This window comes from Nyctibius grandis, chromosome 6 (genome assembly GCF_013368605.1).
Source record: "Nyctibius grandis isolate bNycGra1 chromosome 6, bNycGra1.pri, whole genome shotgun sequence".
In the NCBI taxonomy this organism is placed as follows: domain Eukaryota; kingdom Metazoa; phylum Chordata; class Aves; order Nyctibiiformes; family Nyctibiidae; genus Nyctibius; species Nyctibius grandis.
In genome coordinates, this window is record NC_090663.1 from 72,602,998 (window position 1) to 72,627,180 (window position 24,183).

At 41.9% G+C, this 24,183-nt stretch overlaps 1 protein-coding gene across 1 annotated transcript in view; it reads left to right on the forward strand.

The window, feature by feature from the left end:
• Nucleotides 1–1,603: 1,603 nt before the first annotated feature.
• Nucleotides 1,604–24,183, forward strand: part of FREM3 (FRAS1 related extracellular matrix 3) — a 52,392-nt gene continuing 29,812 nt past the window's right edge. Inside the window, 8 exon segments of the mRNA XM_068404180.1 lie at nucleotides 1,604–2,221; nucleotides 2,286–2,535; nucleotides 2,538–2,889; nucleotides 2,891–3,189; nucleotides 3,192–3,623; nucleotides 3,626–3,787; nucleotides 3,790–4,821; nucleotides 4,824–7,288. Of these exon segments, the coding sequence (XP_068260281.1) occupies nucleotides 1,604–2,221; nucleotides 2,286–2,535; nucleotides 2,538–2,889; nucleotides 2,891–3,189; nucleotides 3,192–3,623; nucleotides 3,626–3,787; nucleotides 3,790–4,821; nucleotides 4,824–7,288 (5,610 nt within the window).

Sequence of the window (24,183 nt, forward strand, 5' to 3'; positions counted from 1 at the left end):
TACTCCTTTTCTGCAAATATATATGAAAGCATTTCCACCAATTTTAACGTGTAATACGAGCACCTATGTCTACATGCTTATAGGACTGGGCTTCAGTGACATAAGAAAGATGAAATATCTTAAAAGCCAGTGAAACAGAAAGTGGGGAAAACAGTTCTTGTACTGTGCACAAAGAAAAGACCAGGTATGAGGAAAGCAGTCAGAACCATTGCATGCAGTTTGGATTTAGTTTGTCAAAACTTTAATGTCAAGTTTCCATAACTTCAAAATACATCATCTACTTTTTTCTGAATTCATCTAGTGGTGTACATTCATATTTCTAAATTACACTACCTCACAACAAACTGAAAGATAGAAGCAGGATGAGCACAAATACATGGGAAAGCAATTCCTCAACTTTTCCAGCCCAACACACTCTTGGGATAAAAATTGTAATTGAACAGATTTCTCATTCCATTTATTTTAATGGGAAAATGTGTCTTACCTTCCAGGAAGCTTGATGGAAACAGCATACTGTCTTTGAGTTTTACACAGACCTTGTATACTGGCACTGTTCCTTATAGAACAAATGCCTAGATTTGATTAAGGATGGAAAAAATGCAAATTTTGTGAACTTTGCATGCTTGTGTATATATGTAGATGTACAGACGGGTTTCACTGGGTAGCTTGGGTTATTGGTTACATGGTTCTACCAAAGAACAGAACTTGGCATAATGGCTTTGAATCTATCAAGAAGAGAAAACCCCTTTCTATCTGTAAGTGATTATTCAGCAATGTCTGTTATTGATCAGTCCAGTTATATTTGCCCAGAATTATCCTGTTGGCTTGAGCAAAATAAGCTGGACATATTCAGGTTCCTGAACGGACAAGTCCCAGTAAAAGTTCGTTAGTGTCAGCCACACCAGTGGCTCAGTCCTCACTCCAGAGAACACTTCCACAGAGTACAGAAGTGCTGTGTAGTGTATGTGGAAACTTATGGATGAGAAAGTCCTTATGCTTAAAAAAAAAAAAAAGCGCAATTGATAAACTAATAGTAAATGATTGTATAAACCTTATACTAAACCAGAGTATACTTGGTCTCCCTATGTACTTTATTTTCAAATATGTGTTGGTATTAATAAACATACCAGAACACAAGCAAAACACTTAAGAATAAAAAGCCCAATCCTATTTTATGGTAGGTAAGAGTTTGTAAGCAATTAATTTTCATGCACAGTGGAACTCAGTAAATTGCTGGTATTTTCATGAAGAATTTGAAAAAAAAATCATAAACAGTAAATAAAGCTTTAAGCAAGTTGTCCCTTTAATGAAATAGTAGGCTAAACGTCCAGAATATTAAAAAAATGCAGTAGTAATTCCAACAGAAACCTTGTTTTTTAAAATCCAGTAGCATTTTTATCTGCTGTCCTCAGCCAAGAGCCTGAGCAAGGACTGAGCACCTGCAAATGAAACTGAATAGGAATGGTCCCAAGCAAAGGGGAAACTGCCTGGGCTGCTTTCCTTTTTTTTCAGTTGTGAGCAATTGCTTCGCAGTGAGCAAACATCCCAAAGGCGGTGTGGTTTTGCTGATTCCCCCTTCCTCCCTTTCCTGTCTGCACATAGCATGAACCGTATGCCAAGTTTGGGGGTGAAGGGGAGAAAACTTCTGACTGTACGAAAAGATGAAATATGGATAGCCCCTTCTAGAGCACGAAGGGATGGTCGTGTTGGCTTTGAAATTCTGCGTCTGCTCCTCTCCACACTGAATTCTCTTCCTCCGCGAGACGAAACTTGTATTTCGGGTTGTCAGCGGGATGGTTGCGGGCGGGCAGGCACTTGCAGTAGCCCGGGCGGGCTGCTCCACGCCGGCAGCGAGACGAGCTCCGTTCCCCCCGCGGGAAGGCTCGGCCGAGCCTGCCCGGCTGCCGCCGGCCGCCTCAGGTGCCTGCTCCCCTCTGCCTCTACGTACATCTCCCAGCTCCGCCTCGCTGCTCCTGACCCGCTTGCTCCTGCCTCACCTACCTCCCCTTGGTTTCCGCCCTTAATCTCGCTGCACCGCCCGAGGGAGCGCGGCTGCGGCCGTGTCTGCGCCGGGAAGGGGACCGGGGGCAGGGCGGGCTTGCTGCTCCCCCCGCCCCGCCTCGCCTCGGCAGCTCGCCCCGGGACGCGGGTCGCTCGGGCTTCTCGCCGCCGCGCCGGGCGTACGGGCACCTCCCGGCCCCGATCCCCCCGCTGCAGCGCTGTGGGAGGGCCTTTCTCTCCCCCCCCAGCCCTGGGGCAGTGCCCCCGCCCCGGCCCTTTAGTAGCCCCGGCGGGGCGGGGGGCGGCACAGAGCGCAGGGCGCCCCGCAGCAGCCGGCCCATGGCCGGTGGGTTCTGGCCGCGCTGCTGCTCGGGCTCCTGAGTGCGCGGGGGGCAGCGGAGCCCCCGGTGGAGCCCGCTGCCTCTGCTATCCTGGTCTCTAAGCGGGGGCTGCGCGTTCCCCTCGGCCACTCCGTCTCGCTGGACCCGGTGGCGGACCTGGTGCGGGCGGGGGACAGGTGTGCCGTGGCGGTGCTGGGCAGCGGGCCGGCGCCCTGGAGCCCCCGCGCTTCCCCTGCGCCTTCGCCCGCGGGCGGGTCAGCTACACCCACTGCGGGGCCCGCAGCCCCAGCCGGTACCGCCTGCGCCTCCCGCTCCGCTACCACTCGCCCCGCCGGACCCTCGTCTTGCCCTTCACGCTGGAGGTGGAGGTGCCTTTCCAGCAGCTGCGCCTGCTCAGCCGCAACCTGCCGCTGCCCGTGGAGAAGCTGCGGGGGCTCAGCGTCCCCCTGGACGGCAAGGTGCTGGGCTTCCCCGAGGGCGAGCCCGGCCGGCGCTGCCGACTCACCCTGCTGCCCCCCGAGGCTGCCGGAGCCGGCCCTCTGCCCGCCTACGGACGTGCTGCAAGCGGGGATACGCTACCAGCACACGGCGGCCACCGCGGCCAGCGGGCGGGACTGCATCCCGGCGCCGGTGTCCGTGCTGCCTGCCGCCGGCCTGGAGCACCGGGAGTACTTCCAGGTGCTGGTGCGGATCCACGAAGGGGCCAAAAACACGCCGCCCAAGCCCAGCTTCATGGCGCTGCTTATGATGGAGGTGGACCAGTTTGCGCTCACAGCCCTCACCCCGGACATGCTGGCTGCTGAGGACATGGAGACCCCCCCGGACCTCCTGATCTTCAGCCTCACCTGTCTGGCCCGGTGACCCATGGCAGCAAAGGCTTCCTGCTCAGCACCGATGACCCCAGCTGACCCCTCATTGCCTTCTTGCAGCAGGAGGTGAGGGAGCTGAAGATTGTCTACCAGCCCCCTACCCTGGACTCAGACCAGGAGCCGCTTTTCCAGGTGGAAATGGAAGTGCTGCACCTTGACAGTGCCTCTTCAGAGCCTTTTGCTTTCATGATCCTGGTAAAGCCTATGAACACGTTGGCCCCTGTGGCCACTTTCGGTCGTGTGACTGGCCCACAGCTGATGCTCTTTGAGGGCCAGTCACGGCCCCTGTCTGGCAACTTGGAGATCAGTGATGAGGACAGTTTTAAAGAGGTGAAAGTCTGGGTGACACGGGGCCTGCGATATGGGAAGCTCAAGGTACTGGGTGTACCGCCCAGCCGCAACTACTTCACTGCTGCAGAGTGATTTAGTAGCATGATGGCAGCGAGCACAGCTACAACAGTGTTTTCCGTATGACAGATGGGCAGCATCAGGTCGAATTTCTCTACCCTATCACCATTGCTCCTGATGATGGTCAGCTGCCGTGGCTGAATGCAAATACGGGCCTGGTGCCAAGTCCTGCCAGACTGTCCGAATCTCACCTTTTGTCCTCAGTGCCACAGACATTGACTCTGATGATACCTTTATCCGATTTGTCCTGGTTGGGGACTCTGCAGTGTCCACACTACACTCCCACCACTTTGGTGAGCTGCTGCCACGTCAGGCAGAGCAACCAGCATCTTACAAGAGCAAAGAAAGTGGAGCAGGATTGGAGAGTGATTCCTCTTCCTCCCCCTGGCACTTTGTGGAAGATGAACATGTGTATGAGAGGGTAGTGAATGAGTGGCTGCAGCAGGATATCCTCGATGGGAAGCTGTTCTTCAGGCACACGGGAGCTCACGTCAGCCCAGTGATGGGCCGCATTGTGTTCCAGCTGCAGGATGACAATGACCCCCCTAACCGGTTAGGGGAGCACATTCTCACTGTCAAAGTCCAACCGGTAGATAACCTGCCACCTGCACTGTACCCAGGTACTAACCTGCAAATGACAGTGCAGGAATACCAGCTGACTGTCTTTAAGAAGTGCTATTTACGGTACACTGACCTCAATAGGGATGACAGGCAGCTGAAGTACACTTTACTGACACCCCCAACTGACGCAGATGAGAACCACTCTGTGGTCACTGGAGAGATTGTGTTGGCTGACAGTCCTGAGACGTCCATTACACATTTCACCCAAGCCCAGGTCAATCACCACAAGGTGGCATACCAACCCCTGGATCAGGAGCTGGGGGTCACACCACGGGTGGTGCAGTTCACATTCCTTGTAGAGGACTCAGCTGGCAATTCTCTACAAGGTGCCTTTACTCTCTTCCTGCAGCCAGTAAACAACCAGCCACCTCAGATCACTAATACAGGCTTCACTGTGCTTGAGGGAAACAGCTTCCTTGTCACCAGCAATCAACTGGATGCCACAGATGAGGACACGTCTGCAGACCAGATTGTTTTCACTGTAACTCGAGCTCCGGAGCATGGCCATCTATGTTATCTGGAGGAGGGTCTGATGATGCGAGGGGAATCTTTCCTGATAGATGATATTGCTGGTGGGCGCATCTCCTAAAGCACAGCGGTGATGAGTTTGCCAGTGATTCTTATCAGTTGGAAGTGAGTGATGGAGTCCATCATGTGCCAATCACAGTCAAGATTGCTGTGTAGCCTGTGGATGATGAAAACCCAAGTATTGCTCTTCCTGGTGCTCAGAGGTGGGTGGCAGCAACCATTGATGTCCTGGAAAATGGTGCTACTGAAATTACTGCATCACTTATCCACGGTACAGATGAGAATACCGGTGACTTGATGCTGACCTTTGTTGTGCAGGATCCACCCAAGCTGGATGACATCCTTGTGGATGGAGTGCGATCAGAAAAGTTTACCCATCACAAACTCATCAGCGGAGCAGTAGCCTACGCTCACACCAGCGGAGAGATTGGCTTGAAAAAGAGGCATGATTCCTTCAATCTCACCATTTCTGACCTCCCTGGTGAATGAGTGGTGGGAGGCAGCACAGTACAAAGGGTGCATGTGGCTGTAACTGTATTGCCTGTGAACAGCAGTGCACCTGAAGTGATGGTTGCAGCAGAGCCACTCAGTGTCCTTGAGGGATGGAAGAGTACTCTGACTCTGGGTCAGCTGGATGTGGAGGATGTAGATACTCCCAGAGATGACATCTTGTGCATTGTCACGGTTCAGTCCACTTCTGGATATTTGGAGAATGTCTCTCCGGCCCCAGGGTCTGAGAAGTCTAGAGCTGGTACTGCCACCAGTGCTTTTTCCATCAAAGATGTTCGTCTGGGCCATGTCAACTATGTGCAGAGCATTCACAAAGGGGTGGAGCCTGTGGAGGACAGACTCACTTTCCAGTGCTCTGATGGTGTTAACTTCTCACCTCACCGGTTCTTCCCCATTGTCATCATCCCCACCAATGATGAAAAGCCAGAGCTGTTTTTGCATGAATTCGTGGTGCTTGAGGGGATGAGCCTAGTGATTGACACCCCCATCCTCAATGGAGATGATGCAGACACGCCCCCAGATGAACTGCATTTTGTTATTGCTGTCCCTCCTAAGCATGGGCAGATGGTGCAGCAGCTGTCCACAGGCACTGTGCCTGTTCACAGCTTCACCCTGGAGGAGATCCAGCAGGCTTCCAGCATTGTGTACGAACATGATGACTCAGAGATGAAAGAAGATAGCTTCCAAATTCAGCTGACTGACGGACACCACACAGTGGAGCAGAAGGTGCTAATTATGATGATCCTGGTAGATGATGAGACCCCCAGGATGGCAATCAACAATGGTCTGGAAGTAGAGATTGGCAAGTCAAAGGTCATCTCTAGTCAAGACCTTAAAGCCACAGACATCGATTCAGAGGACAAGAGCCTTTTTAATGTCATCTGTTTGGCGCCTGGGCAGGGTTTCTTGCAGCATCTGAACAGACAAGAGGAAGTGCTGTGCAACGTTACACAACGCACAAACTTCACACAGGATGATTTAGACCAGGGTTTTTTCTGGTATGTTCATACTGGCCTACATGGAGTGTGTGATCTGATTAAATTTGATGTTACTGATGGTATTAATGCCTTGATAGACAGGTACTTCTACATTATCATTGGTAGCATTGATGTGGTCTTCCCTGAGGTGATCAACAAGGGTGTAACTCTGAAAGAAGGTGGAAAGGTGACGCTCACAACTGATCTGCTCAGCGCAAGTGATGTTAACAGTCCTGATGAAAATTTGCGTTTTAGTGTCACCCGGTCCCCAAGCCGGGGCCATCTAGAGAATTCAGACAGCCCTGGAGTACCCCTTGTTTCCTTTACTCAACTCCAGCTTGCTGGCAACAAGATTTACTACATTCACGTTGCAGAGGATGAGGTGAAGATGGACAGTTTTGAGTTTGAAGTGACAGATGGGTATAACCCAGTCTTCTGTACCTTCAGGGTCTCCATCACAGATGTGGACAATAAAAAGCCAATTCTAACTATTGGTGACCTGGTTGTTGAGGAAGGGGAGACCAAGCTGATCACCCCTTTTGAGCTGACCGTGGAAGATGGGGGCACACCTGACCATTTACTCCTATTCATGGTCACTCAAGTTCCAGTGCATGGCCAGATTTTGTACAATAGCAGCTACCCAGTCACCAGCTTCACCAAACAAGAGTTGAATGAGAATCTTATCAGCTACAGACATGATGGTACAGAAACCAGCCAGGATAGTTTCTCCTTCTATGTGACTGATGGGACCCACACAAACTTTTATGTCTTCCCTGACACTAGAAAGGAGATCCATCAACCCCAGATGACGAGGATTCAGATCAGTTCACTGGACAACAGAGTGCCACAGTTAGTGGTGAACAAGGGTGCCCCTACTCTGAGAAGACTTCCAGCTGGGCACCTAGGCTTCCTGATCGCTAGTAAGGCACTAAAGGCAGAGTATCGAGACAGTCCACACAAGCTGTTGAAATACAAAATAACAGATGGGCCAGAGCACGGCTTCATCATTAATACTGGCCTTGGAAATAAGAGCGTTAGAACGTTATTTCTTTATAAGTAATACGTAAAAGTGCCATAAACACATAGGAACACAAATTGAGATATTTTATTCATTTTAATGTACGATGTCACAATTAATGCAAACTGCTATGGCAAGCTATGAAATCTCCATGGGATGTACTGTTGCCACGATGCTGTTTGTTCAGTGGCCTTTATGGAGGACTGTTGGCAGTGACAGTCAATCCCTTGTGGTCAGCTGTGCATGTTACAAAAATTGAGCCAAGCAAGGTGAAGCATCGATGGTTTTGGAACCATGGCCAACTACTGAATCAAAAGAGAAAATTAATGCTAACTTTTGTTAACTAAGGAGAGCTCAATTGATCTAGATCATGGCTGAGAGCCTGGCAAAATCGTAAGATAGATTGGTTAAGTCCATTTTGCTCTTATTTATACAGAAGCACATCCTTGTTTTGCATAGATTGTTATTGTTTCAAAGGCTTCAGTGGACCAGTGAGTATTTATATCGACTGATATGTATATGTTGCATTTTTTTGCATATTCCTTTGATAACTCTTATTTTAAAATCCATTTTGTTTTGTTTGTGTGCTGTTTTTTTCCTGTGGGCTACAATATTTTTCCCCAATCATCCACATGAATTAAGTTCACTAAGAATTCATTAAGATTTTTCACAAGTTCCTCTTAATTAAAGGCAGACAGAAAGATTCATAAAATAAGTTTGCAATTCAGTTAAATAACTTCTGTGTAAGGATCTGCCTTCACAATAATCTCTGTAAACTTCCTGACTAGTTCGATGTAATCTTGAGTGCATAGAACATGTCAGGATAGCATTCTAACACAGCATTTGCCAGAAAGTTAGATTTGTGAGTATTTCCTAACAGGTCTCAAAACAAGTCTGAAACACCATTAAAATATTCTGTTCAAAATTGGCAGACTCAATAAAAAGAAACCCGCATTGATAGTTATGAGGGTAGTCACTGAAAAGGAGTAGCTTCCTGGAGTTTACTAAGGCTTCCTATTCTAATTATTGCAAACCACAAAATTTATATCTTGACCTCTTGAAAACCAGTTATTATATTCTACCTATAACCAGTCTGTTTCTGTTCTTGTAGCAGTATAAATTGTTGTAGTTTTATGTCCATCTTTTGCTATAAACCAATCCAGCTACAGATAAGTATGCGCCTGAGAAATAAGCATTCTGTTATGGATTAAGAACTATTTTGCACTTTGGGTAGCTGAGACATTTTGATTAGCTGCGATGAACCCATTCATTTTATGACTTGAAGATGAATGCAAGCACCTTGGCTATGACTTCCAGTGTTTTCTTTATCTAATCTGTAGGGCAACACTTACTATTTTTGGGCAGTGCACTGAGGGTATCAGTTAGCAAAGCAATGAAATGTGACTTGTTTATTTTCAATTGTCCAAGAAGCAATTGAACATTTGGAACCAGTCATTTGGTATTGTCACTTTGCTCATATATGAAAGATTATGTAGCCCAAGGGACATTAAATACATTTTCAATATTAGACCAACCACACCTCTGGTTCATTGTGATCCTGTCAGGGACAAGTTTCTCATGTTTACAAGTGAAGATGGAATAGTAGGCAGCTGGGAATGTGCACAGTATTCATAGCTTGAAGGAAATTAATTTCCTTTCTAGTTAAGGTTTGGGTAAGCAAATCATTTCATTCAGCTGTTGTTACACCAGGCTTCAGGAAACTGGAAGACTTGTTTCACAAGCAAAGATTGCACCAACCCGTTCCCCATGGCTGGCACTTTGCATCCTTGGCAACTTTACAGCTGGAAAGATCTTCTCTTCTAGGAGCCAGTGGAGTAATTGGGAGACAAAGCTATGACAGGCTGAAAATGGCTTTTGGTTTGTGGTGCTTCTGGTTATGCTGAAAGAGAAAGGTTGAATGTTGGCCAGCTGAGAGGGGTGGGAAAAACAAGCTAGATTTCACAAGCCAATTATTTTCTAGCTCTTTTTGAAGTAGTGAGCAACTGATGCAATTAAAATCAAATGGGGCTATTAGGTTAAGAAAGATTGGAGGTGCATTCTTCGTCTATTTTTGCTTACATTTCACTTAGCGCACAGAAGAAGGTGCTGTGAACTGCTACTTCTGTTTCTTACAGACATCTTATTTTGCGATCACTTGATCAATGGACAAGTCTGTGGCATGACTAAGTGGGTAATACAATAATGATGAGAAACAAGGGGGGGAAAAAGAAATGACATGACTGAACAGATGGTAATTCTTATTCCTTATACATCCAGGGACACAAAGGAAGTCAGTTACTAGATGTTTTCATTAACAGCACTTTCAGTCTCTGCTAAATGGAGTGATTCTTTCAGCTAGATTACTTCGTCATCTGTCTGTTCCAAATATCAACAGACAGAGTAAGAAAAGCTGTGACAATAAATGTGCGCAGCTATGCCTATAATGGAAGTATGTACTGACTGAAGGGTTGCTGTATCCTGATGTGACTGGCACAACTACAGGGAAGAGTACATGGCTACAGGAAGGTGTGCTGAGCGAGTAACATCTGGAAATTCACTTAAAACTTGCTTGGTGTGGGAAAGAAGGTTGAAAAGTCAATGCTGTCAGTACTACTGTAGCACAAGGAAATGCTTTTAAAATAAATTGTATCTGGATTAGTCTTTTGATGGCTTTGGTGCTTAGAAATACATTAAACATATTCCCTCAGGGGCATTTACCTCCCAAGGGAGTGCCTGAAAGAAGGCGCAATAGCTGTTGTACAACTCAGGAAAAAATACCTGAAGGGGCCCAGCAGGAGGAGAGAATGTACACTGCTTTAGTACAGGTTGCAACTGCATCAGCAACACTCAAGAAAGAGCCTGCTATTTACTAAGTTTTTATGTTCTAGCTTCTAAAGTCCTCTTAAAAGCATTTCATTTTGCATCAGTACAAAGGAAATGCTGAGCAATGAAACATATGTGTGTGCATATCAAATGTGAGGAGAAAATGCATGTGTTTGTCTTGTCACTTGCACAAACACAATTGGGTTCTTCCAGACAGAAGTTTCACCCTTCTGGATGAAAGGGAGTATATATACCTTTTGAATAATAGCATTTTGTCTAACCTGAGGGTAGGAAAGATTCCTTTAGGTTGTCTGGATAACTACTTGTTCTGCTATTTAAGAGAGCTGCTGGGAAACCTTTATCAGTGATATGTGTGAGAAAGAATGGCTGGCAGATTTCAGAAAAGTCAATTCCTCTAGCTGCTGGAGGAAACTGTTCCCATTCCTGCCATCAAACTGAAGATTTGGGCAGAAGTACTAGAATTTTAACCTGCTAATTATTGGTGCACGCTGGCAGCTCCAAATTGTGAGCCTTCAGTGTTGAGCCTGCAGTTCGTTTCACAGACCAAATGTTGGTACAAATTGAATACAATACAAAGTAGGTAAGGTTCAGCTGGTTTTCATGATTTATTCCTGGGGTGAGTTTACAGATAGCATAATGTTAAGTTTGTTCAAAGATTTATAATGGAGCAATGACATGCAGTAAACCTAGAGTGGTTATTTTTTACTTTACCATATTTGATTTCGGAAGTATTTGTTAATTTCTCCTTGGTGATTTTCATGCAAAGATCGGCTTAGTTAGGCTTGGTTAGGTCAATGTTCAGTGATACTTCGTATGAGTAACTCCTTTATTTACCTGTAGAGTTCACCTTTTTTATGTTGTAGTTTTTTAGTACACTTAACATTTTGACACTCCTGTCATTGTTGCCCTCTAGACCTTGTTTTCAATTACTGCTGCCGAAAGAGTAATGAAAGCTTGCTGATACTGAAAGCTACAAGGTTTTGCTGATGTGAACTTTGTGGGACTAGTTCAGGCTTCTTTCAAACCTTGTGTGGAATACAGTTCTAAAACTTAGAATTCCCTTTGGATAAAGGAATCCTACTGAAATGCATTAGAGAGTATTTACAATTCATAAGATATTTTTTAAAATCTTGTATTATGTACTTCTGTTACTGGAAAATAGTAACCAAGAAAACTCTCTAAACCAAATGATAGTTTAGAAAGCCGACATTGGTTTATTGCAGTGCTGAGTGCATGGGGGATCTCTCCTCCTAGTATGCACACCTGGGAACAAAAGCATACTCATTATATACATTATAGAAAAATGAATATTCATATAATTCCAAGAAAAGCCCACCTATTCCAAGAAACTTATGCATATGCTAATACATTATGTAATTGTCTTTGCGCATGTGCACCAAACTGGGGATGGGGTCCCGGGCGGTCCCTGGGGGGTCTCTAGTGGTCGCAATCCCCCCATAATTGTGCTTCTGCACAGGCATGGTTGAGGCCTTCTTGTTTACAAGTGCAGGTGGCCTCAAGGAGAAGATATTGTTCTGGTTCTCACTGGACTTATCTCTCCTCTGGCGCCAGAGTTTGTGAATCAAGTTAATTTAGGCATCACAAGTTGTTTTTCACAGTCCTGTTTGTCTTTGGCCCTTCTTTATAATTAGCAAGGAATTTAACAGAGACCTTGGATTTTTTAAGACTAGGCGCAAGCAAGAATCATTGACGACTGTAACACTGTTATTAGTCCCATAAGCAGACTCTTATCTACAAAACATGCAGTTTGCTTCAGAACATACTGTTATTCTCTGTTATTCTAGCTGAAAGGAAAATTACTGACAGGAAAGTTGATTCTGTGTAAAGGTAACACAGACCAGGCCTTTTAGAGCCTATTCTGAGGCCTACTCTTGCTAAGCTGTTGCTAAACCATCTGGTATCACTTCTAGCTACTAAAAAATAGCTCTGTAGGAAGAAAAATTTAAATATGATATAAAGTGTGAATTCGTTCTGTGCTTTTGCTCAGTGTGGTCCCAGGTCCACAGAGTGAAAATCTGACCCCGCTAAAGACAGCGGGAGCTTTGCTATTAATGCTAGTTGGCCTGGGATTTCACTCAGAGGCCTTGTCACCCATATTTGATTGGTGCTGCTGCAAATAAATTGCATGGGGGATGTGTGGTTGGGTGAAAAGCCTAAGGAAAACCTAGCAGTTTTCTGGTAGTGTGTGATTTTTCCACCTTTTTTCTTAGCTTTTGCTTTCCAAAGACTTAGACTGTTCAGCCAGGGAGCTGATCTAGGGGCTGATCCAGGCTTTCGCGAGGCTGATATATAAGGAGCCTCAACCTTTCATCTTCAAGCTTGTTAATGTTTTTCTAGGCAAGGAGTATGGCTCCTTAATTCTGAATAACCTCTCAGGGTTTTGATTGAAGCTGGTACCTAAGGAGGTACAAGAATACAGGCTTTTGTAATTCTGTGAGCTACACAGTTCTCACAGATTCTAATACAATAATTATAGTAAGTCACATGCTTGTAAAAATCTAAAAACATTGCAATATCTGGTCGCTTAAGAATAGGTATTCCTGTTAATGCACAATGTGCAAGTGAAAAATTAATCTCTCGGCAGAATTAAGTGGTGTTTTGTTGTTTCCTTTTGTAACGCAAACTGAAATATGGCAATTCCGGCAGCTTGTTAGCAATCCTTGGTTTGAATTTGATTGCCTAAGCTGGCAGAATGTGAGCTTAATATCTGTTAATGACTATCTAGCACAACTGTCTACTCGTACATATAGGTAATATTTCCTCTAATTTTACTAATGATTTTACAAATCAACTTTGTGTTACCATATACAACTCAGTGCACCATCCTCTTGCTAAAAATTGCTCCTTTTTAGTAGGCAGGTTTTGTGCATCTATCTCCTCACATCCACAAATCTGAAAATAGTTTGCAGACCTTGCAAAAGATGTTGCAGTGATATAATTTCAGCACTTTCAGACACAAAGGTGCATCATTTAAGAGGCAAAGAATTTCCAACTGATGAGCCATTTTCAAGCAGCCTTAAAACAAACCCCAAACTACGCTTCTCCCAAGTTAAATAGATTTTTTTTTTCAAGGGGTTTACAAAAATTTTTCATTTTTAATAAAGTTTGAAAACATTAGTCAGCAAAGATGTATGAATTCTTATGCAACAAAGCTTGTCAAATAACTTGCACTACAGGAATCTCTTGAATTCAGTGGGAAAATACCTTCCATCTTTAATGTGTTTTTGGTGTGCTCTAATTTGCTGTCATGCTTGACAGCACTGAATGATGCATTTTACCTATGTTGACCTCAAGAATGAAAAGCCATTAGGTGGGGAGGCTTTATTTTGATACATTGTTTGCAAAGGCATTATGGTTCTGCTGAAAGGAGAGAACCTGAGCAGCTGTTGAATGAAAACATTGAAGTGTTTCTGACATGGCTTTGATTTGTCTCTTCATCTATCCTCTTTCAAGATAGGTGCTCTACAGTGTTTTCAATTCTAAAGCCAGATTTTCCAAATGAATAAAGTTACACATCTGAAGACAAGGCTTTATCTATTTCTTTTAAATTTTATTTCATTTTAATCCTCCCCTCTGAGGTGTTCGATACCATTTCCGCTGATGCAAGATTTTTATTACTGTGTAATAGAGAATGATCATACTAGAATAGAGGAACTGGATGACAGTATTGTTTTTAAGATACAAGACATAATTGTTCCACTCAGTGCTAATAAGTTCCCCGCTAGACTTCTTGTACAAATTTTGTCTGGATTCGTGAAGAAGTAGAAAAACTGTCTTGGGGGAAGAAATGAGAATCACCAGCCATCTAGAAAACTTGACCAGTAAGAAAAGGTTAAAGGAGTAGAGGAGACAGAGCAAGGATATGGCATTTGTTAATCCAGATAAGAGAAAGAGAATGAAGTATTCTTCTTTACCACTATGGTTAGCAAAGCTTACTTTTAACACCCTGTATAATGTGAGATGCCTGGAAGAGAATAGTTAAATTGCAGGGCACAAGAAAATCTTAATTCACAAGTTTGTATTTTGCCTCCCTACTATGTGTATGAACGTTATTGACATCTTGAGGTGCTTGATGGGCCAGATTGAGAGTCAAAAAGACGCAGAGGCTAATGATCATCCCTATTTGACTTTCATTTTCCTCTCTGTGCCCTGACACTGCTAGGTTCTATCATTAATCCTTACCATTTTGAACTACCACTGCAATCAAGGTTGTATGTCCTCTCCTCCCCAAACCTTTAGAGCAAAAAAATATATTTGATTAAAATTTCACTGCTGGTTCTTTCCAGTTAATACGTTGTTGCCAGTTTATATAGCATTATTGTGTCAAGCAAAATGTCAGATCAATTTCTGTATTTTTTTGTATAACTATCACAGAGATCATTAGAGCTTCAGGCTTCATAAGTAGATCATTTTCCTGATGGCTACCCAAGAATGTAGGAAGGATGTGGGTTCTACAAATACAATACCACTCAGAATGGTACGTAACACTTGTTTAAAGCATGGCTTCAAGAGTGTCATGGATTCATATGCTCTCCGTGTGTTTCTCTCAACACCTACATAAACTCAAGGAAAAGGGACTATGGTGTCGTCATTGTGCCCCCCCACCCGGCCCCGCCCCGCTTCTTGCAGTCTCAGAGCATGTACGCAGAGTTATTACAGATCAGCTCTCATATGATACTGCCATAACTTGCTCAAGTATTGAAGCCCTCTGATCTGCCTGTCTCCCTCCATCACACTCCTTTGATGGGCATGACCAATTTGTTGGTTCCTACAGAAAATTCAACTAATGTGTTTTATTCTTTTCATGGGTTGGTTGGTTCAGTGCTTGCAATAGAGGGTTCACCAATAATGATAAAAACCCTTAAAGTGAAATCTTTCTTTTCTTTTAACTTATCAAATCCAGAATACCTTGCCTGCATGAGAACATAATTTTTCTTGGTTCTCTTATTTTTCCTGCAAGGCGCTTTCTCTGTGCTTTTAGCCATAAGACAAAATTTAAAAGAACATGAGAGAGCGCAGGAGTGGGAAAGAAGGAAAATTATATGAAAAGAGGAGTCTATGGGATGGCTGTCTCTTGCAATTTGTCTATGGGCACTGATTAGAATTTCTTCATGTCTCAATCTGTTTACATCTTCATTTGATGATTTTAGCCTGAGATATTTAAAAGATAACATTAATAGATATTTACAAACTTTTAGGACTTACTCATGAAATTAACGTATCTTTAGACCTTTTTTTTTAATTAAATTTATGCTTTTGCCTTCCTTTCCCATTACCAATGAGTTAATATGTCCCATAGACATTTTGTTGTAACTATACCATGAGATAATAGAATTCTTTGGGTTTTGCTTGAATGTATATGGGTAAACAGGCATGCACATATTTTAGTGTCTGATGTATTCAGTCTGTTATGAGATATGTAAAACATTTCAAGAAGGTTTTTGTATATCAGGCACTTAACATATTTGTAATTGCTTTGACACAGTAACAGAAGTTGAGTGGAAATTAAAGCAAAACACAGTTACCCCAGCCAGCTGATGTTGCATTGTGAATGTGTGGCAGCAGATAAGTTCTTCCTGGATCGCACAAGAAGGTTTTTCTTTTTAGGAGAGCTGATGTAGGTCAACTCCTTGGACAATAGATAAAGTTAGTTTCTTTTTGTCTGCTTACTTGACATCTTTGGTAATACTGGATTTCAGTTTCCCCCAAAATACTGAGTAAATATTTCTCAAATCTGTCACTTAAGAAGGATTGTTAGTGCTGCTGAAATTGATGACTTGATGGCCCATGATGTTCTTCCTGAAGACCTGACATGCCTTGGGCATTCTTCTGCCCTCCTCTGGTACTTTCAAATCTCAGATTTTTCTTCTTCTATGTGTCTTTTAGCAATTCCTCTTCATCTCCTTCCTTTTTCATCTCTGATATGTATCAGTAAGCTCTGCAAAAATAAATTCAACTACTGTCTCTGTGTTCAGTGTTCATGTGAGCCTGTGATTTGTCTTTCTAATATCCTGGACAGCATAAGAAGGAAATTTTCTTTAAAGTATTATTAAAAGGAAAATATTTCTATTCCATAAGTGTTGTCAGTGATGGGAATTTTAAGCATGAGGATTAAATGTGCATTCAAAACGGTATGAAATGGCTCCTAGTTTAACCTCTTGTAATTAGAGGGGCAGAGATTCCCCTGTAATTCCTTTAACATCTGGTGAATCATCTGAATACATAGATGGGCAATTAGGAATTGAAGTATAGTTTCAAAGTGCAAAGTCTGAATCCAAAAGGTATTTATGAATAACGTAGAGCTAATTAACTTAAGAATGTTTTTTTATATGCTTTTCTATTGGGTAATGATCATGCCATTTAGATGTGTGATACATTCAGGAAAGTGTGGTTATTTCTTTCTCTGTCACTATCCAGAAGTTAGGGGAAGAAAAAAGAACATATAAACCTGTTCCATGTAATATGCCTGTCTCAAACAGAATACAAATTTATTTGTTCTGTTTAATATGCATCTCCTATAGTACTCAAAATGTTTTTAAGATACTGTGGGATTCAGTTTCAGATGTTTGGAACTCAAGCTGAACTATGCAAAATGAAAATCGAAATAGCGACAAGTTCCAAACTTATTATCTGGTTTCACTGAAATTTCCTTGAAGTTCATTGTCAGTATCAGCAGAGCTTCTCAGCATTAACCTCTTTGATATCCAAGTCTAATGTTTTCCATTTGTTTCAGCCTGTTATCAGTTCTTAGAAGTCAGCTATTCTGAATCACTAGAAAATGCATTTCAGTATTGTTATTCATCTGTAAAAAATTAAGTGAAGGTACTTTAATGGACAAAATATGCAGACCAGACTTTGCTCCAAAGCAGTATCTTCCAAAGGAGGTTATAAGGGGACTGTGTCCTAAGAGGCAAGTCTCTGAGTCTCCAGAACTCATAAGGGGCACAGCTGCTGTATTGATAGCACTCATCTTGATGAAGACGGTCCCAGATTCTCCCTTGTTAGCTTCATCTTCCGTGTAGGCGAAGGGAAGAGCCATTGTGTTCTTCCTAAGGGAGGGCCTGCACTGCCTTGTCCCGGCTGGCTGACCATTCCTGGGATGGGGAGGAAGAGTGCAGGATTCTCTACTTCCAATGCTGTGACCAGGAAAATACTTGTTAAGGCATTTGACTTCTCACATGTCATTTGAACTCAACTGGCACCAGTCATGAGACTGAACTTTCCAAGGTCAGACATGTTCCTGTCCATTGCTCTGGCCTGTGCCCTTCTTATCCAGTGTGTATTTGTTGTGCAGAAAATGGCTCCACAGGTCAGCAATGATCACATTAGCCTTATCTAGGAAAGAAATATCTGTGAAGTTAGGCAGCTGCTTTTCCTGATGTTATAGGGGTTTATGACATTTCTTTGTGATTGCAGATAAGAAATGAATAGTATATTCTTATCATTCCCGTATGACAAAGCTCTTTCATACTTCTCAAAGGTACTGTCTGTTGTTTGGCATCAGCCTCTACCTAGTACGGCACTTTAAGAAGCCTTCCCTAATAACTGCCTGTAGTATTGACTGTGTTGCCTACTTTTGACATGTTGATGTAATTTGGAGAATTATGAAGGCCATAACTTCCCAAGACAACTATTATGCTTATGAAGACTGCAGATTCAAGCTATGGGTCAGTCAGCTGGAACACTTTAAAGGTCAAACTATAACATGAGTCTCTTGCACTGATCCTTGATTTACAATATGTCCAAGGTCTCACTGTGAAGCCTCACCTTCTTCAAGGACCTAAAATGCCAAGCGTATTAAAGTATCTTGCAAAAGAACATTGATTCAGGGAAAGAACTTAATTTATGATTAAAGCTACCATTTGCATTATGGATAGTTAGTTTTATCTCATGTTAGCACACATGGAAAGTTACCTTCTGGAAAATATAGAGGCTTTCTGTTTACAATGAAAGCTCTGCACTTCTGAGTTATGATTAGCATAAGATAATTGCATCCTTTGTGCATCGAACATATGTGTTGACAGTCATGATGTTATTTTTGCACAGAGAATGATAAACTTGGTAATACGTCTTTCCTCTCTACTTAATTCGACAGTTATGAAATGTAATGCATTTTGGCACTGACCATGTAACAGCATAACTGAAATTATATTTTCTTCAGGATGGAGTATGCAGACGTATTGGATAGAATGAATGCATCCATTGATCTTTCCTCCTGCTTTCTCCTAAAGGAGCCAGAGAGATTCAAAGAATTGTTGTTCTCCAAGACAGGGTTTGCATTTGTAACTGTGTGATGAGTACCGTTTGAAGAACAAACACACGAAGAACTGCCTTTTTTATGATTGTCATGTATATCCACTCAGCTGTGTATATCTATCTACATCACTTTGATCTTGTCCTAGCATAGTGAACAAATTAAGCTGCTTTGTGTAATTAGGCAGTTCAAACAATAATAGTCTACCTCAAAATCAGGCCTATGGTTCACTTGAAAGAATTGTGGAGTTTTCTTCCGATTCAGGTAGTAGATTTTGAATTTTTATATTCTATAGGATTACAATGCATAGTCAATTCATTATAGTTATCATGACTGGAACACGTCATTATACCTTTTATTAAATTTGATCAATGTGAGGCATCAGATAACTTTATTATTGTTGTTACATGCTAGCACAGTCATAGGCAGTGACCGAGCTGCTGGGAAGGAGACTGCAAGTTCAGCTGATATCCTTACTCTAGCCTGTCAGTGACAGGCTAGAGAATCCTTTTGGATTCAGTTCATCTTAGCAGAAGGGCTAGGAGATAATTTAATACCAGATCCAAAGATTTTCTCTCCCGAGTAATGTAGTTTCTAGGACAGAATTAAAGAGTATTTTTAAAAAATAAATGTGCACCAGTTAATCTGTCTGCAGCTACTGAAGTTGTGATCTTTTCTGCAGATTCAAGGATTAGCACAAAGGAAATACTTGCCAAATCAGTACATCCATAGGTAGAAGATATCATTCTTCTCCTTTGTGTACTGCATTCAATAATTTGGTCATCGATTTTTCATCAGTGGCAATTATTTACTTGTGCAGTTTGGCTCTTCTTAGATTGTCAGCAGTTATCTCCTAATTTCAACCTGCTCCATAACTAAATGGCGTTGGCATCAATCCTTTGCAATGTCACGAAATTGCTACCATTCTTTGTTGTGACACAGTGTGTAAGAAATGATGAAGCTCTTACCAAGGACAACTTACCTGCTTCATGAGCTCTGTGAGTAGAAGCAAACAAAACAGTATTCAGAAGCTTTAATTTCTGTTTTGTGTACCTGTTTTACCTTCATTTATGCAGGCTTGCATACAGAATGTCCTGGCCAAGTGTGATAACATGAGCACCTTTCACAGTACTTTAGTGCTTCTCTTTATTGTCTGCAAAATGTAATTATATAAAAAAATGATCATTCTCTTGAAACACAACAAGCACGCTTCTTCGGGCAACCCAACTGGCACTCCCTTTTGAGGATATCAAAGGACAGGGTGTATGGGCAAGCAGCCTTCATGTGTGAAGAAATCAAGATGGTCACAGAGTTAGAAGGGCAGAAAGCGAAGAGAAAGGGCAGCAGAGGCAGTCATCACTTCTTGTAATGCTGATCCTTGTCAGACAAATACTGATTTCTGTGAGGTTCCTGGAGAGGCCTCAGGTCATTACCCTGTTGTGGTACTTCAGCCAACGTCAAGTGGCTGGAGGGTCAGGAAACTTTTTTGTTGTCATCCGTCCTCATCCACTGGTCTTGCTATGGCTCTGCAAAATAGCCATGTGGCAATGATCTTTAAGACTGAGCAGGCATTTCACCAGGGAGTAAGAGGGGAGGCCTCTGAAGCATGAAAGAAACGTATCTTATGTTCTGTGGTGCCTCTTGGCACCTTTCCAGAATTTAGACTGGTGTCTATGGAGCCTGGTGATCAGTCTTTCTACTTTCATTTATGGTTCGTTACTTCCTGTATTAATTTACTGACATCCATAGAGCATGTTTATCATACTGCACTTTCAAAAACTTATAGTAGAGTCTGTAGGTGCTTATATTCTCATTATACAAGGCTCATTGTAAAAAAAAATCATATTCCGTATATTCTCGTGGTATTTTAGGGATTTGGCAAATCATTTGTATAGGTAATGAGACATGACAGCTTGCAAATGGATTGATAGCTGTTTGAAACAACTGATACTGAGGAAGCCTAAATTAGAGCAGATGTATTAGGTTGGATTAGGATCAAAGCCCAGACAGATCGTAAGTGTATGCAAGATGATGACTAGGTAAGGAAATTTCTCATGAAGAATTTATCACATAAGTTTTGCTGGTTTATCAGTTCAAATAGCTTGCAGAATTCTTGAATGCATTTGTTATTGTGAAGCTCTGGCAGAATTCTCTGGTAAAATAGTCTTTAGTGTATGGATAGCTTGTAAATGGAATACTGCACAATTTAGACTGTCTAATTAAATGAATTGATTGATGTTGCTTCTTCTACAGTGGCAGGTAGTTTCTGTAATTAAACTAAACATGGAAATGAAGATGATTCTTGGAATATAGTTTTTAATGTAATTAATACAAAAAAGGATGGTGGTGGAAAAACACATTCCCACAGTTACCATGACTTCTTTCAGGCCAAATACAGTCCAGAATAGCAGTGACTTCAGTATTAGCTTTACCTACAAAGATTTTTCAAAGAACACTCGTAACTTTCTGCAGACAATGTACTTCTTCGATAGTCTTCTGCATAATAAAAATGCAAGAACCATCTAGAGCAAACAAGTGTCAAGGAAGTTTCTCAGTTCCTTTTTTTTGGTGAAGATTTTTTTCTGGCACAGAACTGGTTAGCCAAACATTCATTTTTCAGCTTGTTCAAATTAATGTGAAAAATGGCTGAAGAGCTCACTCTTTGCTTCCCTCAGGGGCATATTCCATTTTTAAAAATATTTTTTTGTTGTTGTTAACTCTACTATTTTGATGTTCCTTTATTCTGTCTTTTTTTCTTTCTCCTTTCTCTTTTTTTTTTCCTCTGAGTCTTTCCAGACAGAGAGACTTTTGTGAAATAATAGCTAGCAAACTCCTATTTCCCATCTGTCTTCTGTATATCTTTGTTGGACCATAGGCCTGATTTCAGGGTAGTTTATTGTTGTTTGAGCTGCCTGATTACATGAAGAAGATTAACTTGTTCTTAAGTTAAATGAGGGGTAGGAGTTAGACTTAACTCATAACAAGCAGAGTATGTAAGACTATGTACATCGGTGACCTCTAATAAATTTTGTTGTATCTCTGTAATGATACAAAGTTGCTCTTGGGAGCAACTGGAAATTGGTTGGATGGTGGTAAGGAGTGTCTTTGTGTCTTCGTAGCACACATCCTCCTGCATTAGCTCTGTCTTACTAGGTGCCCCATCTCCCCTTCTTGAACCCTCCACTTTGAAATTTTCTGTTGCTTTCTAAAAAGGGGAATGTTTCTAAATAGGACATGTCATGGCTAGACTGCAGTTACCTACGACTGTTAGAGGCTGTTAAAAATACCAGACAAAAACTAGACAAGCCTGTGATACAAAACTTTTCTCCTGATTTTTCTCCTAATTGTACTATTAAATGCAACTCCCCTCTACAAGCAAAACAGTTTATTTAGAAGTGCAGGGATGATGGTTTGTTGCAAATACCAAGTTCCCTTTTGCCAGAACAAAAATTCTTGGGCTTCGTGTGAACTCCTATACTTGAAAATATTTCCAGTCTGTGGAGCAGCAGTAAGTTTGTTTGAAAGCTGCTTTTACCATCTGGTTTCTTGCAGCGTGTTCGTATATCAGAAAAACTCCAAGAACTGGGAAGACCTAGTTGTAGAAAACACCTTCCCAGCCACGCGGGATAAACCATGTTCTCCATGCTAATACTTAGAGCAAATTGGAGCGTGACTTTTGTGTTCCAGTGAGATACACTGGCATGGATGAGCAGTGTGTTATGATGCCTTCCACTGGATAAATAGATTTAATATAGAATCATGTAGTGCAGCAAAGCATGTTATTGTGAGGCTTTAAGGATGTTTTTTCTCTTGAGTTAGTGGCTTCCAGAAACACTATAAAGATATAGTGTAAATGATAAATTTTAACAGAAGGATACAGTACTTGATTTAGGTGGAGGATGACTGGGTCTGGGTAAAGTTTACTAATCCATGATAAAAACAGGCCAAAGCAAAGCAGCGAAGGCAAAGATCATGAGTGACAACACAGGAGTGATAAATGAAGTCACGCGCTCTCCTGATTTGAGAACATGGCGGCAGATCAGTTTGGTTTTTTTTATAAAATGCATGTAGTTTTTGTTGTATTGACAATACACTGCAACCTTCTGGTCCTGGAGTGGGGAAGAGTGGGCAAGCGAAGGCGAAGATGGGATATGACTTTTGGTCTCCTGCTGTACAGGCTTGCCTCATGTTTCACTGTAGGCACCAGCTCATTCTCAAATTACAAATCTTTTAGTCAACTTCCAGGCCTCTTGGAATTCAGGAGGATGAAAAGATGAAATCCTCATAATTGGGTTAGATTTAAAAGCTGAAGACAAGGTAATTTCAACCTCTGCACGCCAGCCCTCCACCACAAGCTGCAATAACAAAAGTGGCTCCAATGAAATACGAACAACAGTGTGCCTGTTCCTTTAACCCTCTCTGTCCAACCACATCAAACAGGAAGAAAAATCTTGAGTATAAGCAGCTTTATGTAGATTCATTAAGGCCTCAAAATTTCTTGACGATGACTGAAATCAGGCATGAATTGTAAAAGACCTATTAAATACTGATTTAAAGGCCATGTAAAAGGCTTGACTATGGTGCAGTACCACTGTTTTAGATTTCTGTGCTCAAAATGATCAGGTGTACTTTTTTGTCAGCTAATTTTTACTCTTTGGATTATTAGTGCTCTTTCCCAACACCTACAATTTTTTCCTATATTTGACTTGCATACGCTTAAAGAAAAAACATCATACTATACAGCAGCCACTTTTGGCATGTATTCTCAGTTTGCATTTAGATTTTTTTTTTTTAAAAAAAGTGATTTTATAACTTGCTTACTCTTTGTTTTTATTTGTTTGGTCTTCAAAGTCAACTCTAAGGTCTTTTGAAATGCTGGCAAGTCCTTAAAATTGAATTTATGTTGTAATCAGATTTAAGGTATTTGGGAGACCAGAGTGATGCGTTTCTTTAGAAAGCCATTTCACCAATAATTTCATGTTTCTCTAGATTTTGCTTTAGCTTAGATAAAAGTAGCTGCTTAGAATAGGCCAAGGTAGATGACGTTTTCCTGAAAAAAGTGGGTTTTTTTCTAGGTTGATAGCCTATGCTGTTATTTCAGCTCTTGAGCCATTCAGGAGAGGAAAATCTACTAATTACATCAGAAGTAAAGACAAAGAACTAGTCCTTTTTTACATCTTCTAATTTTGCAATTTGTGCTTACAGTCTAATTTTATAGAAACAATTTCTAGACTTAAAAAAAAGTATTTTTAGGAACAGTAGGTCCATTTTTGAATTTTCAGTCTGAGGTTATTGCTGGCTGTTTATTTATTTATTTAAAGTTTCTTGGAAAATATTTTTGTGAGAACCAAGTTTTCCTGAGTCTAGTAGTGTGCCTGCCTGCTGCTGTCTGAGTAGCATTTTAGACCTTCTGTGCATGCCAGCAAAGAAGGAAGATAAAAGAAGATTAGGGATTAATGGCAGCTGTTTTAGCTGGTCTGCTCAGAACAGCCACTGGTTCCTTCTGAGACAGAACGTTTGCTCATTACAAATACCAGTCTGAGAATATTCACTCATTGCGATACAGCCTGATATTGTGGTGCAAGCAAACAAAAAATTACCAAACAAACAGAAAAATCACCAAAACCCTTTCTAAATGCATCTATGTAAATGCAAGGGAAAAAGATATCTGGAGCAGAGGAAAGTGTTTCACTTTGTTGTGTGGGGGTTTTTTGTGTGGTTTGTGTTTTTGTTTTTTTTTTTTTTTTACTTTCTTGAAGCATAACTTCTCTGAAAAAATAACTCCTTGAGC